The sequence below is a fragment of the Aulonocara sp. 'chitande type north' Nkhata Bay genome, linkage group LG2 (assembly GCF_057382095.1).
Source record: "Aulonocara sp. 'chitande type north' Nkhata Bay isolate Kocher_YH1m ecotype deep benthic linkage group LG2, A_spYH_male_GT1.1, whole genome shotgun sequence".
NCBI classification, from domain to species: domain Eukaryota; kingdom Metazoa; phylum Chordata; class Actinopteri; order Cichliformes; family Cichlidae; genus Aulonocara; species Aulonocara sp. 'chitande type north' Nkhata Bay.
The window spans coordinates 2,724,617-2,743,587 of record NC_141345.1 but is presented as its reverse complement, the minus strand read 5'-3'; the positions used below and the strand labels follow the sequence as shown (position 1 = coordinate 2,743,587).

The 18,971-nt window shown below is 42.3% G+C and overlaps 1 protein-coding gene across 1 annotated transcript; it reads left to right on the top strand.

The window, feature by feature from the left end:
* Nucleotides 1–308: 308 nt before the first annotated feature.
* On the top strand, nucleotides 309–18,685 carry apln (apelin). Its single transcript, XM_086301734.1, has 3 exons — nucleotides 309–851; nucleotides 14,427–14,599; nucleotides 18,484–18,685. The coding sequence occupies exons 1-2, from the start codon at nucleotides 785–787 to the stop codon at nucleotides 14,591–14,593; spliced, it is 234 nt and encodes a 77-aa protein (XP_086157860.1). The 5' UTR covers nucleotides 309–784; the 3' UTR covers nucleotides 14,594–14,599; nucleotides 18,484–18,685.
* The last annotated feature ends 286 nt before the right edge of the window (nucleotides 18,686–18,971 follow it).

Genomic DNA, 18,971 nt, shown 5'->3' with positions numbered 1-18,971 from the left:
AATTCAAAGACTTTTCAACAAGAGCATCTGTTTGGGTATTATCATAAACCTGCATGTGCCCCCCACCACACACCCTTCACCTCCCTGCTCCTCCCTCTCCTCCTTCCCTTTTCTCTCTCTCCTTCTCCTTCATCAGCCGTGTGCACTTGCATGTTTGAGGAAAAGGGGTGGAGATGGTGGGTGATGATGGGGCAAGGGGGGCTTTTCCGTGACCCACAGAGTCAATGATACATAAGCCACATGACCAACTAGTCTCCTTATCCAAGGCAAACAGGAGTGACACACACACACACAGACACACACAGAGGCACACTGACAGGCAGACCCGCAGGCTGACTTTCAGCGCATTCACAGCTCCGCTGAACTCACGTTGCCGTTTCTTTGACAGAAGAAAAGAAGAGATTCACGTTCACACACCTCCGTGGGAGAGCTCAGATAAAGACGCGCCTTCAGTCTTGGAGTGGTGCTGTCACACACTGATACACAAATACGTATTTAGACAAATACACAGGCACAGTCAGGGAGCCACCACACGCACGCACACGCATTCCCACAAACTGACACACTCACTTCTCTCACACACACACACACACACACACACACACACACACACACACACACACACACACACACACACACACACACACAGGGAGCAAACAGTCTCTCTCTCTCTCTTGCTCGCTCAGCTGCTCTCCCTCTCTCTCTCACTCCCTCCCATCCACACACACACACCACTACAGTATATCAGTGAGTGACTAGCGGAGAGCCAGAGGGGAGTGCAGAAATGAATGTGAAGATCCTGACGCTGGTGATTGTGCTCTTGGTGTCTCTGCTGTGTTCTGCCAGTGCTGGTGAGTACAGGAGCGGCCAGTCTTGTCGCTGGTCGTCTCCCTTTGCTTTGTATTTCTCTCTCTGTGTGCCTTGGGCTTGTGCAGGCAGCTGTAGTTGATCAGTTACCCAGCATGGTTAGCCTTGTGTGGGCTCTGAAAGGCAGGAATAAATATCAGCACCTGGTTGTATACAGTACTGCACTGCAGTGGTTATACTGTCTGCTATTGTACTGCCATGGCTTTTAAGATAAAGTTGAATGTGGGTTCTAGCTTGGATTGATCGTTTTCCTCCCTGCCTCACCTTGATGTGTGCTTGTAAGAGATGAAATGTGAAGAGCTTTTTATTGATGGGCATTCATTTGTTGAGCTGCTGCTGAGTGATACATATCCTGGATGTATGGATGTTTGTGGCTGTTATGAAATATAAGATATGCATGGCACATGTTCTGTAAGGTGGAGTGGTTCATTTATTGCTTGATGTATTCCATCTGAACCAAGTCCTATATAATTATTAGAGCACCCTACATATATATATGCACGCGTACCTCCCGTGGTGATGATAATGAGGACTGTAATTGTTATACGCATCAATGAGGGGAACTCAGATCCCAGATGCGTGGATTGTCTCTGGAGGGGCTCGGGCTTGATGCCTTGTCACAGTAAAATTCCGTAAAGTGCTGTTGCGTCTCTGGAGCCATTGTTAAACAACATATCAGTTCTACTGTGGACCTCAAATGTCTGCAATTTGGAACAAAAACACTGACTTGGGACATTTAAACAGCAAGAGGGCATATCCACTCTGTTAGTTCATGGAAGTAAATTGATCCTGAGGGGCGCAGTTTAGACAATCTGCAGATTTGATGCAGGTAACATTATGGTGTGAAAAAACAACAGTTAGGCCTGTGTCAATGTCTAGACTATTCTTGGGTTTATCACCTACCCACCAAGTACAGCTGCTTAGAAAAACACATAGGCAGGTTGTGCTGATATTTAATACATATGTAAGATCCATATTGCTGGATATAGACCATTTATCATAACATTTAGCCTACTGGCATGCTATTTGGACTACATTATGAAGCATAAAGGCCTAAGCGTATTCACTGTAAGACTCCTTATGCTGCTAGGTCCTGTACAGACAGTGTTTTGAGATACTGTGTAGACTTTATGCTTTCAAGATGCTGTCCACTCCGTATCGATCCGTGGCCACAGCACTCACGGTTCCCATGCTTCCCAGCACATTCATTACAGCGACATGCTATTTTTGTCTGAGGCTCTCAGCACATGAGTAAAATGGGAAGCAATTATCTTGCATCATGGTCAGTGTCGTTTTTCACGCCCTGCGTGTGGCTAAGCATGTTCCACGCCTGAGAGCCCACCGTGCTACACCAGCGACAGGGAAAAGAAAGCTGCTGTGCCTCGGGCTTTCATGGCAGCTTATCCGTCTCAACGTTCAAGTCCTGCCGCCTATGCGCCTCTCTGTTCCCTGGCCGCTCCTGTAGTACCAGAGCTCCATTGACAGAGAGGAAGAGAGAGAAATGGAGCGAAGAGAGAGGAAGGGATGCAAGTGTGTTGCAGCGTTGATGGGTGTGGGGAGGGATGCTAGCTGGAGTGTGCCTGCGTAGCACAAGCCTCTGCTACAGTATGCGCTGTCGCGGGAAGGTGTCGGAAAAGGCTCTGCATGTAGGCAGTGGGTGTGAAGCCTTTCATCTTGAGACAAATGCTTTTCCAGTTCAGTGGGCTTTCGCTTTCTCAGGCATCTGTGCGTGTGTACATGTGTGTCTAAGAAAGAAGAGATACATAGAGAGTAAGACAGAGAAAGCATGTTTGTGTGTGTGTGTGTGTGTGTGTGTGTGTGTGTGTGTGTGTGTGTGTGTGTGTGTGTGTGTGTGTGTGTGTGTGTGTGTGTGTGCGTGCACTTGCAGGAAGCAGTGAATATAGATCTGGATCTGACTGATATAGGGTGGGGAAGTGTGAGCTTTGATGCCTTGATTGCATTTATGGGTGCAGATGCATATTAGCAAAAACTCCTCGCGCAACAGGCAATTCACCTAGACAACCTAAAGCTACTTCCAATATTCATCCAGCACACTAAAAGAGCTGCTGTGGCCTTCTCTATGCAATATTAGCATCCTTTAGCAGCGCACTTCAATTACCCATCCTTGAAAAGCACTCTGGCACAAGAGTAGGCTCCAGCTTTGGACATGTTGTATCCATAATTCATCCCGTGGCCGATCACTCTTCCTGCGTCTGAGGAACTTTAAAAACTGGGGTATAAACAGTGGTCAGTCTCGCGTCTGTCACAGCCTCTTAGAAAATATCAAAGCTTAATTTTTCCGTGCCATGGAAACACCCGGCCAATCTTCACCTGGGGTAAAAACAATAGCAGCTGGTTCAGACAAGCATATGCACATGCACACACAAACACACACACAGGTACAATTGTGCAGCCTGGGATGAACAGGTGAGGCTGTGGTGAGTGTGAGCGGGGCACGAGGACCAGATTAGAGCCATTATCTGGTAGAGAAATCGTCTGCTTAGGAAGGGGGCGATTTTATGAGAGCTGTCAGCAGTGCTATTATTCCATATTAAACTTTGATGTATTGTTGGGGCTGGCTGCTCAGCGCTACCAGCATGCATCTACATACTGTACTCTTTCCAGCCTCGCTCAGATGCTCAGCCAAGTGTTACGGGTCAAAAGACATACAGCCACTCATTAAGTCACATAGAGGCATAAAAACTGGCTAGTTAGGTGTGATTATTTTGTTAAACAACATCTATAGATGTAAACCTACCGTGACCAGGAAGCCTTAAATCATAATCCCCCAGTTTTCTAAAGTAATGAAGGTGTTTGTGCCTGTGGATGTTATTACGGTGGAGAAAAGAAAAGCAGCTAAACTTTTCCAGATGTCCAGGGATAATATAATAATAGCGGGCAAACAGTTGTGTCAAAAGGGGAGCAGTGGAAAGGTTATTACAGGATTACAGAGAATCACAAAGCCTTTTTAAGGCACAGAAGCTTGTGAGGACCAGTTGGGTTTATATCGCATCCACAGGGTCAGATAAAATCTGTTTCATGAAGAACCTGGATTTCCTCTTGATGCAACCTAAGAATGAAATAGATCCAACGACCTGCAGCATCACTGTAGTTTCTCTTCTGCAAAGACAAACGCAGACATTGACTAATCTAAGCGGAGTTTGGAGTCTCAGTAAAGAGTGATTTGTTTTCCTCTTGTTGACTTCTCTGTTGGCTTAAATAGAAGCACCAGAACAATGTTTTTTATGATTATATATATATATGCACTCTGGGTGACTTTGGGACATAGGATGAAAATAAATTTGTCAGCTGTCAGCTATTTTTCCATCCTACTTATACTGTATGGATGTGCTGATATATTGCACTGTATATCACGTTCTTTAGACTGTAATTATGGACAGCCAAGAGGGGTATTGCATCAGGAATTTCTGACAGAGACAATATTTCTTACTTGGTGAAAAAAAACCATCTATCCAATATAAACAGTAATACCATCAATTAAGTGTAAAAACAGTTTGCAGGTATCTGGATTTGCTTGTTAACAGCTACAAACCCATAGTTTATTATACATGAGGTTCTCACGTCTTCTGTGTTGACAATAAGCATAAATAAGGCGTTAAACCACTGTGGTCTGTATTTAACAGCCCATAGACAGCACTGCTTTACTGCATAGATTAAAATATGCTGTTATTTTAATCTGTTTGTTAATTAAACAATACTATTTTCATTCAATATCACCCAAACATGCTTGGGTTTATGATGTGAGCTTCAGTGTTCCTTGAAGTTTCTGTGAGAAGCACATAAAAAAAAACAACTTTCTGAGATCTGTGTAATATCACCCAACATGAGCTTTGATAATGGCATTCTGGCACTCACAAATAATTGCTCTGGAGTGGAAGTTGAGGAAGAGATTTAGTGAAAAATCATAACTCATTTGGTAGGGATATAAGGCTAACCTTTGGGTGAACACTCCCCAGAGAGGTCAGCTGTTGAAGACTTTGGCATATGTGACTGCTGTGCTGCTGTAATGTGATTCAGAACCCACTGAATGAATAAATCTACTCACTTAGATCTTCCCTTGAGAGTTAATCCAGTGAAGGGGGTAGAAAAGCAAAGGGAGGAGTTAAGGAACGTCCAAGAGACAGAAAAGAGAATGATTGGCAGGAAGAGGTGTTATCTGGATTGTGAAGAGACAGCTACAGCTACACCTAAAATTTCTAAGTGGATGTTTCAGGCTGCAGTAATGGATAATAATTGCATTTCTCTTCTGTAAATAAGTCTTCTGTTAAGCTACATTTTCTTTCCTTTTCTTATTGGAGACCAGATCTCCTTTGAGTTTTGAGAGCACAGCCCTTTAGCTTCGGATAAGCGTTAGTTTAAGGGGCTCCTGTGTTAACCAGAGCTCATGTGATCACCAGACCCTATCATCAGGCTCGGGGCACTCCTTACAACTTAATTAGAGCCAGATATTTTCAAAATCTGCCCCTTTTTCCTCCAGTGTCCAATATTAAATTGACTTATGGCTCTCTTTTTGAACATTAAGTGCTACATTTATAGTGGTTGTAGCTGCAGATCAGATTCCTGATCGCGATCTGAGTGGACATTTTTATTAACAGCCTGCCAGACCGCAGAATAAATACTGTGGTCTTTGGGAAAGCAGGTGCCTTAATTACTTTCATACTCGATTTGTAAAAAGCCAGAAAAGGAAAATATGACTTTTGTGTATTACTTTAAAGACATCATTTGTGGAAGAAGTACAAATTTAAGGACCAAACAGTTATGCAGAAACAGAATTTAATAAATACTGCTTAGAGTATTGTCGCCTCTAACATCAAATCTCTATGGATGGCATTTTGGATAGTGAGATTTCATATATGGCTAAAAGTGTTGCACAGCTGGCTGATGTTAGGCAGTTCTACCTCAGATGAGGGATTTCAGTGCTGTGAAGATGGCAGTGTGGATTGGGACTATGGAAGTGTAGCCGCACTTCTTAGATTTTGGGTTCATTTAGTGACTCCCCCACTGGGATCTGCTTAAACTCAAAGCCTCAGGCAACACGATGTGCATGTCTCACTTATACTCGGGGAATTATAGGATGTTGTGGTATACCTCATGTGGTTTCAGACTGTCATGTACCTTATGTTCTCGACTTAAATTAAGTGCTTGGAAATGGGAAATGTACAACCTCCACACAACTGGGTACCTTCAGTGACTGAGAACTCACTCATTTATGAAATCATGCATTATTCATCACAATTGCGCAGTCTTTGATCACAAATGTTATTTTCCCTGGGAGACTGTTTCACACCTCCACATACATTTAAACGCTGGTCAATGAAATGATCCGCCGCTGACTGAATACCATGGATAAGGGGCTGGCCCCTCACTGAGTGCCTCTGCCTCATTCATTGAGGAAGACAGCCCACCCTGCAGTACTCAGAGCCCCTGAACATGAACAGATGTTTTTGACAAAAAAAAGGAAAGAAAAATAATATATGGAATTCATAAACATGCATCCACATCAGGCAAACAGTTTATCCTAAGAGCGGACGGAAACCTCGCTGAAGCAGAAGGCCAATAAACACAGAAGTTCAGCTCACCGGCAGCACTGTGCAGCTAAATCTGTCAGTAAAGTCTTTGCAATTTTATTTCTTTGCTAAATCTGTGTGATGAAATTGCTTATTAAATTTCATTGCACTGCCTTTAACCAAATGTCATTTCTCTGCATGCCACACGCACAGTATATCATTTTTATAGGGGAGACACTTTGGATTATAGATATACAGAAGTGGAAAACATTAAAGCAGAAATGCAAGATTTACTCCTACAGATTATTTCTATATATAGGAATACCTTATTGTGAACTACTCTTTAGCATTAAGCTTCAGGTTTCTACACTATTCCTTGTAGTTTGGTTGACAGGTAACACTGTCTGATGCAATGTAGGTGCTATTTTCCTTTAATAGCTCTGAATATGCAATGGGGAAAGGCAGTGGTCTCCTTTGGCTTTAAAAGCTGCAGTGAACCCTTTGCAGCGATGTTTCTCTCCCTCTTTCTGTTTCTCTCTTTTTCCCACATCTCAAATGGGAACGCAGGTTCACAGCATGGGGGGTGATGACACAGGAGAGGGAGGGGCTGTGTTTCACATCTGATTAGTGTGCCCATGGAAACGGATGGTTGGAGGATCCCTTTGCCCTTGACGTGCAATCTCTAGAGATTAGGGCAACGGTTGGTATCCTTACCTACGTACTGTAGCTGCCATGCGCAGAGATTTACCCCCGCTGATGTTAGCGGAAACAGCAGCAGCAGCAGCAGCAAGCATCTCTCCTGTTCCTGCCCTCAGCTGATTGGGCACACCTAGTGGAAAGTTGTAAAAGGAAATCTCCCCTTGTGTTTACTTTATGTTTTCTTTTCGGACTACTTAGTTCATGCAGCAGCTTCCAACCTGCAGTAACCTTGTAGCCACAAATTCACCTCTTCAGCTGTAGTGGGGGCTGTGAATAAACCAACATGCAGTCAAGTGGTGGGGAGAGGCAGTGGCTTCATTAGCTGGCTCAATGCTGCTGCTGCTGCTCCTGGCCCTTTGAACTCATAGTGCTCTGATCATAGCAGACCACCAGCCTCACACCTCATCATTTCATACGCTCTCTAATTCAGGAGTATATACAGCATCACACTTCACAGGCAGCTGACATACTCAAAGGCACACAAAAAAGCCAGAAACCAGAGAGCTGTACGGTTTGTTTTTAATCACTTCTGAACCTTTAGTTCAGAGTTTTGGGGGTAACTTTCAGAGTAAGCTGGACACAGGGTTAGGTTTGAAAGCTGCAGTAATAGGAGCAACTTTTCATGCACTTTTGTTTCCTCGGTGGAGTTTGTGTAGACAAAGCCAGCCTTTAGCTCAACCACAAGCCTAGTATTATCACAGTACAACAATGCTGCATATCAAACAGTCCCCGACAGAAATAAAAGAAAGTGCTCACGACCAAAACAAACCCCCCCTCCTCTCCTCCGAGAGGAACACTCCAAGTCCAGTGGCCCACAGAGGAGGTTAAAAACACCACAGACTCAGCCAGAGGGCTGATCTGGCATTCAGACTCAGTGCAGTGAAATTTGTAAATTGAGAACCTGGTCGGTTGACAATGTCATTCTTTTTGCTCCAAACTGAGCGCCTTTCATGGTGGCTGCCATGGTAACGTGGTCTGAAAGTCGGGAAGCAATTGGTACCAGTTTCTGCCAAAGCCCAGACTTACTGGTAGGAATGCAATATGCAGCATTTCCGACACTAAATGCTGGATTGTACAGGATAAACGACAAGGGACGTCCTCCTTACTTAGGCACCATTCCATATGTGCAGGATGAATGTGTGGGGAGGCTGTCAGGCAGTGAGCAAATCCGCTGTGTGATGCTGTAGCAGAGCTGAGGCTTATTCTAGGTTAAAGAAAATGTTTGGCTTGTATCTGGCACAATTAGCACATTTCATCCTTAGCTTAATAACCCTGATCCCCTAATGTGCTTATGTAGTGGGAGCATCTCTGCCGATGACATGTCTGTGTCTGGCAGTGTGGGTTAGTATGTCTGTGGCAAAGGCGTGTCATAGAGGGATTCATTAGCTTAAGCGACTGCTCCTCTCCTTTTAGTGAATGAAGGAGGGAGGCACACGATGGAGACAGCAGGCCTCCAACGTCATGTAATAACCATGGCTACACACACCAGGGTATTTATTCTTCCTCTCTCCCACTAACGCAAATATTGTTTTGCTACCCGTAAGAATTACACAGTCCTATAATAAGCAACAACTATCTCCCTTACAGAAATAAATAATGATACCGTCCTCACATTATTGTGTATATGACAAACAAATACTATAATACTAGTCCCTGTTTCATTTGAGCCTAAATGAAAAAAATGTTGTTAAGCAGTGAGGAATACTTTTCTATTATTAATGTTTAAGTGAAGTTTATAAGACTTTTGTAATTGTGTAAAAGAGGACAAGAGCTTTAGTTCTGTGTCTCTCATTTAATCCAATAATGATGCAAACAGGCTTTTAACCCCGAGAGACACAAGAAATAAGACTAAGAGTCTCCAGCTGTGCTAGCTGCTCATTGAGGCTGTACTTTGAGCAAAATACTACTTGTAGCATCTAAACGATAACACTAACATTCAGGGATAATTAGCATATAATGTTTATCTTACTTTAACTAGTCATTATTGTAACATTTAACAGGATTAAAGTCTGTGTGGGTTCTCAGTCATCCAGGTCATAGTAATCTAAGGAGGTTGGAAAGAAAAGCAAACACATTTTCTAAGGTAACAGGATTTAAGCACTTTACATGAAGTACAACTGAGAATGATGGGAATGTAAATAATTTTGTGAAGGGGCTTACATGGAAAGTTAAAGACAACCTGTTAAGATTTCTTTCATTTCTATATTTCTATACACTTTGAGCATCCTTTGGGGAAAAATCTCAGGCTTCAGACTGACAGGTTTTTTTTCTGCTTCTGGCTCTGTATGATCTCAAGAAAAATAATATTCTTAATATGAGTATGTCAAGTGCACAGCTCTGCCCCACCCACCTGCTGTTTAAACCTTATGTTTGCGGGGGGCACCCAATCAGATGAAAGTTGCTATGAAGAGGAACTGGTGTCGAGGAGCTTGTTTCAGACTGCAGGGTTGAAATCGGTGATTAGTATGATAAAAATAAGGATTATTTTGAACTGTGAATCATGCAAAGCTGCTCTAGGAGAGTCCAAGAATAAAAATATAGAACTGAACATGACATAATATGTTCACTTTGAGGACTCATCCTCATATAGGATCAAACATTTCAACTTACAAATAATAAAAGTCTTGTGCAAAAATTGAGACCGGTACTTCTTGGTCATGTTGTGGTGTTTCAGTGATTGAATGCAAAAAAGCACTTTTGGGACAGCAGAAAGGATTAATCCTCGGGACGCCATGAATTTCTGTAAAATTGTTAATTATAATAGTTGCTGACATTACTTGATAATCCTGGACATTAATGAGGTTTTTGATGCCCAGAGAAAAAATGCCTCTTCACATTCCCCATTCCCATTCTGCCAGCTATTTGTTTACAGCTTGATATACATCGGTACAGACTGCAGCGCACGAGGCACAGATGTGTCAGATGAGTGATGTAGGGACAGCGATAAAACAAAACACAGGAGAGATTAGATTTGAAATGCCCAGCCAACCGTGAAAATGCATCTCTGAGATTGCACACAATTGATTCATAATCAGTGCGACTGTGAGCGATGAGGCACAACGAGTAAACAAACAAATAAGATTCAAGAGGACAGCAAATCAATTTGAGGTGACAAAGAAAATTAAACACAGCTACGATTACATTTTAGTAGCCATTCTTCACTGTGCCTGTTTACATTTGATGCAACAGTTTCTAATGAACACAGCCCCCCCTGTATACTTGTTGCTGTAGACTCATGGGCTGGTTTAATCTCTTATGTCCTAGTGGCAGAAAAACCATTACGCTGTAGCTGCATTTACAAGAGCAGACATTTGTTATGTGGTCGTTTTGGCAGTCAATACACACAAATCAGCTTTACAACTATTAATAAGCAGCTCTGGCCCATTTGCTGTGCTGTGTTCCTGCACTGACACAGCACTGTGATATATAGGTTGCTCTTGCCAGCTATGAGGGCAGCTGATGAACTTGGCATTAAACCAGAGGACAGCTATTTCTCTTCTCTCTTCTGACTAGATGGACAAGTCCTGGAAGATGTATGTCTCTCCAGGCTCCGTTGATGGACTGCTGCAGAATCAACAGGGATAAGCTGCCAGTATTCGACTTTTCGCCTGGCTGTAATAAGACAGAGCACCAGCCATCACAAAAAAAAACACAACATAACAGATATCACCTTAGGAGGTGGTGAAATTAGGGCTTGGAAATAGGGAGCAGCCCAGCTGCTATTCATCATTAGTCTTTTTCTCCTCCTCTACCCACCCTCACTCGTGCTCACTCGTGGCCTTCTTAAGCAACAGCATCGACAATAAACAGTCATTCCTGAAAATCCTTCTTTATTGAACTTTAATTCGGAAATTACAAAGTGTGGAGATTTGAGGGCAAAACTGGGGCTCCAAGGTCATCCGAAGTAGAGATAAGAGGCTTCTTATTGTGAGACATATACTATCCTGCCGTTTTACTGTTGTGCCAGCTGGACATAAACACGTGAATGTCTCATGGGAAAAGATCAAATGTGATACCACAGAAGCTGGATCCAATTTCACAGCAGTAAGATAGCTGAGATATCTTTGTTTATGGAGATGAAATATGTGTTATCCAATGATAAACTTGCCATGGAAACAATCAAAGGATCTTCTGCAGAAGCAACAGATGCTGCAATAATCATTCTGCAGGTATTCCAGTGATCCTAGGCTAGCTGTTGATGTATGTTGTTTCTGTCACATTTCCATGCGTTGCCTACAAGCTGCAAGAGTTAATCTATACTGCCAGTGTTATCACTGAGGCCCAGCTTATTTTTAGCAGCTTTCATTGCACTTCTCCATCCCATAGGCACATTGTATGAGTTGAGATTTGTCAGGAGAATCACAAGATGTTCTCCTTTCAAAACCCCAGTGCCGAGCAGTGGCTGACAGCTTGCCATGGCAGGAGACATCTAAATTGTCTCATTATGGACCTGGGTTATGACAGGCTGAGCCACCCGGAGAGGATGATGAGTTGTGTGAGCTGAGGTACAATTACTTTACCATCTTGCACTGCAGTGTGTGTAGGTCTGCACAGTGACTGACTCCATGTGTGCTTTGCAGCACTTGTTAAAGTAGTCCATCACTCAAAGATCAGCTGCAGTTGGGCTTTGAGCAGAACTGCAGGCACCACTGTGAGACATAAAAAGTCAGTATGTTTTAAGTGGACTGCCTGCTGCCCTCTCTAAAGCTGGAGATTGGAGGATTGCAACCCCCAATTTAAGGTTTCTTCGTAACTCAGAAAATCATGTTCACTTCATAGAGCTATCGGGCAGGAGGACAGAAAATAGGCAGGGTTTTAAATGTTTAAATCCTGACAAAAACCATGCACCATTTACCCATTCCCAAAACCGTTGTCATGTCTTCCACCTCCAAATATGACCACCCAGCCACGTTTCAACTAACTCTGTCTCTAAAAAACTGTACAAACAAGTTCATTTCAAGCATGCTGAAGACTCCCTCCATTGTGATTCTGTGTGTTCTGTGTCCAAATGCCGAAGGTGTTTCAGAGGTGAATGAGGAGAAACAGGACCTCCCTATAAAACTTCTGTTAGCCTCAAAATCTTCTCAAACACAGAGAGTATTAACATTCAATCCCCTGGATTTGAGAGAAATGAACCGAATGCCTTCAGAATGAGTAAACGTTCCTCATTCACTGTGTCTGGAACAATAACAAAAGGATAATGCGCAGATTAGTGCTCCAAGGGGCAAAGATGTGCTTTAGATGCGGAAATATGCAACCAAGACTTTCCCTGCTGCCAATGAATTAGCCCACTGTTAGCGCACAAATATACTGTGTAATATGCTTGCCGGAGAAGATTAGCATGGAAATGCAACTTGAGATGTCTAGTGTTTCAGGGATATACATTAAAAACATTCAACAAGCTGTCTGGCTTAGTCACGCCATACACCATTATTTAAACCTGAAAGCTAGAAACCCTTCTCTATTTCCTCCTTTTCAGTGGAAGCTGGTCTTTTAAAATGTCTTCATAAAGCCACAGCTGAAGGTCATTAATTAATAAAGGCTGCAGAAAGACTGTTTTGAATGCTGCTCTTGAAGAAAGTTGCCCTCTATTCAACCACACTGATCTTAGCTATTAGAGAAACTTGAGGGTTTTAAATGCAGTTCTGGAGGCAGTCTTTAAAGTTTCAGACAGACAAAATCCTCGAGGTCACAGCTGTGCCGTCTTCATTTAATATCATGACTGTGCCATAACCAAACCGATGGAAACAGTCTTAAGGAAGCAGGGAACTTAGCATCATCATGGCTTTTCTAAGCTCCTCAAGTGCTGTCCTCAGTGTATTTTCTGCTTTTACAAGCCTATGCAGTCAACTGGCTGACTTATCTTAAGCTGCGTCCTCACCCCAGCTCTTGTAAAGGCAGGGAAGGTCATTCTCTGGGGAATTCTAAAAATGGTGCCAGTCTCTCTGAGGAGGGGAGACGGGAATGTCATGACCTCATGTGAATAATGTCAATCAGCTTGTTTGATGAGAGACACCCAAAGAAAGGAGGAAGGTTGGCAGTTTGGATCTGAAGAAATCTTTTTCTTATGGGTAGATGAGGTTGCTGAACAAAGTATTTTACTAAAGCAAGAAAGGTTCACTCTAAAACCCCCAATCTGTCTTTGGGGCTTTAGCTTGAGATTACACCGTGGTATGGAGTTTATAAGGGATGGTTATTTTTGAGGCAGAGGAGGGATTTAATGAAAGAAACTATTGTGTTTGGTTAGAAGGACCTAGAGTTTTTCAAGTATGACCTTTACTACAGACTACAACTCACAATATCTTCCTCTTCTACTTCAATCTGAAACAAAATGTAAGTCAGCCTTTTCTGAGTCCTTCAATCTTTACAAGTCAGAAATCTCTAGAGTGCCCATGCAATCAGTGTGCAGCTCCATTTCAGTAACTTAATATTATATGAAATTAATGGTTGGTTGCACACATCCATTTGTTAGTTAAGATGAAAAATGCATCACTGTGTATGTAATACCTGTATTATTTGCTGGTATGACATTTAATCACTTTGACATGTCCAAAGCCCTTTGCTGCCTTTACTCAAATTTTACTGGATGAACAAACTGGGTGTGGTGTGAAAGATCACCCATGATAAATATTATGTTACACACAAAGATATGCAGCAAAATATTTTAAAGAAAAGATCTCTTGATCCCCAAAAAGAGGTTGGGAGTGGGGGGGGTCTCTGCTAGTTTGTAATAGGTTGAAAGGTCATAGAGACACTTAGGGTGGACCAAACCATTAAAAAATGGAGTTGGGGGATGAAGCGCTGGGGGGGTGGCTTAAGGGGATCAGGGCACACTTATTGAGAGATGACTGAAAACATCTGGGTTCACTCTCATACACACATTCACAGGCACTCTGTGAGACCCAACACTGTTAAACCCATCCCCAAGAATGGATCAAACACTGCAACGAGATGCACCTCCACGAGTGTTGGTGCTTGTTTGTAATCTTGAGGGAGGGTGACAGAGACATGAGACATGAGGGTTTGAGGGGTTTTTTTGCTTCTGCCAGGGCCGTGTATCTGTTATGCTTTCCTTTGAACCACACTGAGTTGATGAACTACAACACTGGGTGGGCTTAGAGAAGGCCACACACACTCTCTCACACACTTATTTATGTCTATCTCTTCTTTCCTCATCTATTACCAATGTGATTCTTCTCTGCATCTGGTGACATATTTTCTTAGGCTCTGATGGACTTGGCAGATATCCTGAATGAAAAAACACTGTGAAAAACCATCATCAAGACAATTTTCAGGTGTTAAATTGGTCTTTTCTCTCTGTGTGTCTTCCAGGTCCCATGGCCTCCACGGTGCATGGCAGAGAGCTGCAAGATGCATCTATGGTGAGAAAAATGGTCCAGCAAAACTCTGCAAGGGGCGGTCAGACCCACAGACCAACCAGCTCGAAGAGAAGACGCCCACGGCCCCGTCTTTCCCACAAGGGGCCCATGCCGTTCTAGAGCAAGGTGAGTTTGTCTTTAACTGACCACTCACTAGGCTTTGTTGACGAAATGCTGCTACAAACCCATAGTAAAACAGTCGAATTTCAAGCAGTAAAAGTCTTCTACTCTCTATGGATATCTTGTGGAAAAAAACAATGTGCTAATCTCTGCTGTGTTTGCCCATTAGACCAATTTTCTGTCAAGTCAGAGCTCCACATTTCTCCAGAGAATATGAGCCAATACACCTCCTGATATATTAAATTCTAACTGCTGACTAGTGAGGAAACCCAACTTCACAGAGGAATTTCTAGGGGGAATGTTATTTTGAGTCCTGGAATACTTTGTTGGCAGAATCCCTTTGGATGTTTTGGATTGAATGGGAACTTAAACTCTTACAGGAATACTGAAAACTCTGTTAATGACAGCCAGACTGAGCTCCAACACAAGGATGTTATTGTTGGCAAGCAGATTATTAGACTTAGCCCACCAGCTTGCATGATTTCCTATTATGACTAAGGTGGTTTTTAAGTCTACCTCATTTATTTCCTCATACAGTAGAAAGATATACTTAGAAATCTTACCTTTGAGCCAATTCAGCTGGAACAAATCTTTACTGTCCACCTGGTTAAGTCAGTTAAAACACATTTTCCTCAAAAATAATACTCTGTAGAGCCGGGTTTGTGGGTGGCACCATTTTTCTTGCGAGGGGATGTTTAACTTGCTGTCAAATAAAACAAGGCTTTGTATGAAAAAGCTTTCATCCAAGATCTGAGATAACATTATACTTATCACTTTTTCACATTGATCAGAACCAAAACAAACTCTGCGTTTCAATAAAAACCAGATAAAGCTTCAATGGGAAACTAAAATATACCGCGGACATTTAAATAACATGATCAAATTTACAGAACATACAGATTTAAATTTACTGATGTCAGCATGTCACAGCCTCAGACGCCGTGAGAGGCAAGACACAATATCCCTGCAGGAGGTGTCGACTATACAACGCTGACCTGCAGAGGTCCACCATAAATTGAATCTGTAGTGAGAGGAGGCTGCAGCCAGAGTGCGTCAATGGATGGTTAATCACTTTTAAGAAAAAAGGATCAAAGCTGCAGAAGTTTGGAAGCTCTTTTCTTTAAAGTAGCCATTTTTACAATCATAGGTGATTATTTTTCATTGTACTTTTCTAGATTTAGACTTCCTTTGAACTCATTCCAGAACTCTAAAGGTGAAAACAATGAGTAAGGACCAAGCCAGAGTAGTTTGCACTTGAAGGACAGCATGGGTCTTACAACTTCCCTCGGTCTGCCAATAAAATGTGAGAATCCTCTCTGAGTTGAGTGGTCAGAGCTTATGTTCAGTGCCAGAGTTTTAGCCAGATAATGAGGGGAGCTTCGGGAAGTTGTGAAGCTCTGTAAAAGTGAACGGCTCAGTGAGTCACAATGCCGTCTCCGCAAACACCACTTAAACCACAACAAGCTGAAGATTTCCTTTTTTTGTTCACTTCCCTCTCTGGCTCCCCTCATTCTCGCAGAGTTCATAGTTCGCCTCATTCATAGATTGCTCCCCACATACCATGCCAATCCACCCCCACAGTGGGAATCGGGCTCTCCATTAGCAGCATTTTAGTGATAGCACTACCAACCTTCACTGAGTAAATGATCCAAAGAAAATCAGAGCTCAAAGTCTGAAGTTCTTCAGTCCCAGTTTGTTCACAGCCTGACTGAAGGAATTAAGTCTTCACAAGACCTGATGTCTCACATCAGTCCGTCCAACAAGCAGCTTGAAAGGCTTTGCTCTTCCTCGTGTGTCCTGCTTTCTTCTTCAGTTTGTGCTGATGATGGGAAAACCACCTCTAGCAGCAGCTGGAGTTGCAGTTTGTTCGATCAAAGCTTGAGTTCAATGGATATATCCAGCTGAGGACAGGACTCTTACACATGCAGGCTGTCTATGGATTTGTCGTTACTGGCCTAAACTTCATTACCAGACTATTTATATCAAAGATTAAGAACAGTTATTGCCCTGGCATCATCCATCCTCCAGCTCTGAGCTATTTAGCAACATCACCCCATTTCAGTGTCAACAACAGCTCGTCTTTTATTATCTATGACACCAGAGGCAAAGCTGGATTTTCTCATCATTACACATTCCAGATGTGAACCACTCTGAGAAGAAAGAGAGCGACCTGGGTCATCTTCTTTGAGTAGGCTCAGATCAAACCATGCTATTACAACTCTTGGATCTAAGCCATGCCAGTGACAGTCTAAAAGACGACGGGATATTTTAGATTTAAAGCCAGAGGCAATTTGTGAAAACCCCTGGTGGCCTTGAGTGTGAGAAAGCTCAGTGAATGAATCTTTTAAAAGAGTTTCCCATCAAAACAATGTAAATCAGGTCTGCATCTTCTCCCATACACTCACTATGTGGTAGAGTATGACTTCAAAAGGGCTGCTGTACTGAGATCATACACCAAACGGGGCAACAACAACAAACAACAGTACAGCTCAGTGGTGATTAGATATACCATACATCAGGTCTCAAGGCATTGCACGACCTCAGAAAAATGCTATCACAAAACAAAAACAGGTTCTTATCAGTGAATGAACCTCGTTGTCCGAGCCTTCTGAAATGATCACAGACCAGGAAAAGATAAAAGATGCGGGAAGATCAAAGATTTCGTCATTGTCAAGAAGTGATCCAATGCCCCGAGCGCAGTATAACGTTGGGATTGTGTTTCACAGCAAGATACACAATTGTTTTTCTTACTCCCTGCTGCATCTTCCAGTCGAAGGCAGTGAAATCTGGTTGAAACATGTCTGGGACAGACTTATATTCTAGTTTATCAAGCACAAGATAACACAAGGTATGACACATCGAAAATTTTAGAAACTAAAATGTCTTCACGTGAGTTGAGAAGTAGTAAGAAATCGAGTGTGATGACCTTTAACACTGCCAAAAACACACTTTTTAAACTCGGGAATATATCAATACATAAAAATATATACAGAAAGACTAAGATACAATTTTTATCATGAAGATACCTCTGTTTATATGGCACAAAGAGCTAAATTATCAACAACAAAGACTAACAAAATATTGGTACTAGCAACAGAAAACGATTAGGTTTGATGAATAGATGGATGGATTTAATGCCAAAATTACGGAGCCTATATTTTGCTAATAATAATACATTAGCAATACTGCATTTACAGAATAGTAAAACTGAAAATTAAAAATGATTTTAACAGTTAGCGCACACTGTTAACAGCATTGTTCATAGCATCGTTATCATAGAACATAAATACAAAATATTACAAATTTAAACCAGATGTCAAAGCATAGTTTCGTTAAATAAATCTATTAGACATATATGTTTTTATATGAGGAAATAGTAATTTAAATGACATCGTATATTTGTAAACCAGACTATAATAATATAAAAAATATTAAATTTTAGTCAATTATCAGTTTGGTCAAATCTCCCAACACAGCAAACATGTTGAGTCCTTGGTGCGTGTTTACTGAGACTGGAATGTAAACGTGGCGGAGAGACAACTGCCTCCACGAAGTGGTGTGATATCTTACCCCTGACAAACACCCTTAAAATGATCCTAATCAAAAGGCCTCAGAGTAAACTAACACTGAACTGAAAACGTCAAATAAGTGGAAAATGAAAGTAACCCTGGGTCGCAGTGAATTATCCCTTCAAAATAAAACAAAAACTAAAAAAGAAATTGGTTAATCACTCAATATTTTTTGTGCATTCATCTTCACTGGCTGCATAAACTGAGGCAAAATGTTACAATAGTCTTAAGTTAATGTCTGCATGACTGAATGGTTTTCAGGAAAAACAGACGGCAGGGGCTCATGAACTTTCTTTTCTGTGTCGTCTTCCTGTTTTGCAGGCACTGCTTTGAGCGCCCTCCCCCAGGTTCTGATTTCTATGCTCTTCCTTTGCCTTGGGGGGCCTTGCAATGAAGGGCCTACGCTTGCCCAGCCTGAAGAGTGATGTCCATAGCACCTGCTGGTTCTTCAAGCAACTATGTCCACAAAAAAAATCAGGACAAGCCGCTCACCCTCAGCTCTAGGAGGAACTGGGGGCAGGGAAGGGGGGGTGGGGGGTATTGAGCCCGAGCTATCAGACTCTATTTCTCTGTCTCTCTTTCTCTCTCTCTCTCTCCCTGACTACTTATCTATCTCTGTCTTCTCCCAAGTGTTTTTTTTTTCTTTTCAATTTTCTTATTATTTGCTTAATAGAGCCCAATCATAGCAATCTCCCTGAGTGTCTCACACACTTTGCATGACATGTGGTGGAGAGGGAGCCTGGTCAAAACAATCTGAATCCTAAAGCATCTGTCCCTTCTCCACGATGCGGTATTCCCACGTCTCGGAT

Excerpts from the sequence above, each read along its gene's own strand:
- apln (XM_086301734.1), top strand. The coding sequence starts at position 785 with ATGAATGTGAAGATCCTGACGCTGGTGATTGTGCTCTTGGTGTCTCTG. Across the intron at positions 852-14,426 it reads GCTGTGTTCTGCCAGTGCTG|GTCCCATGGCCTCCACGGTG; the intron begins GTGAGTACAGGA and ends TGTGTCTTCCAG.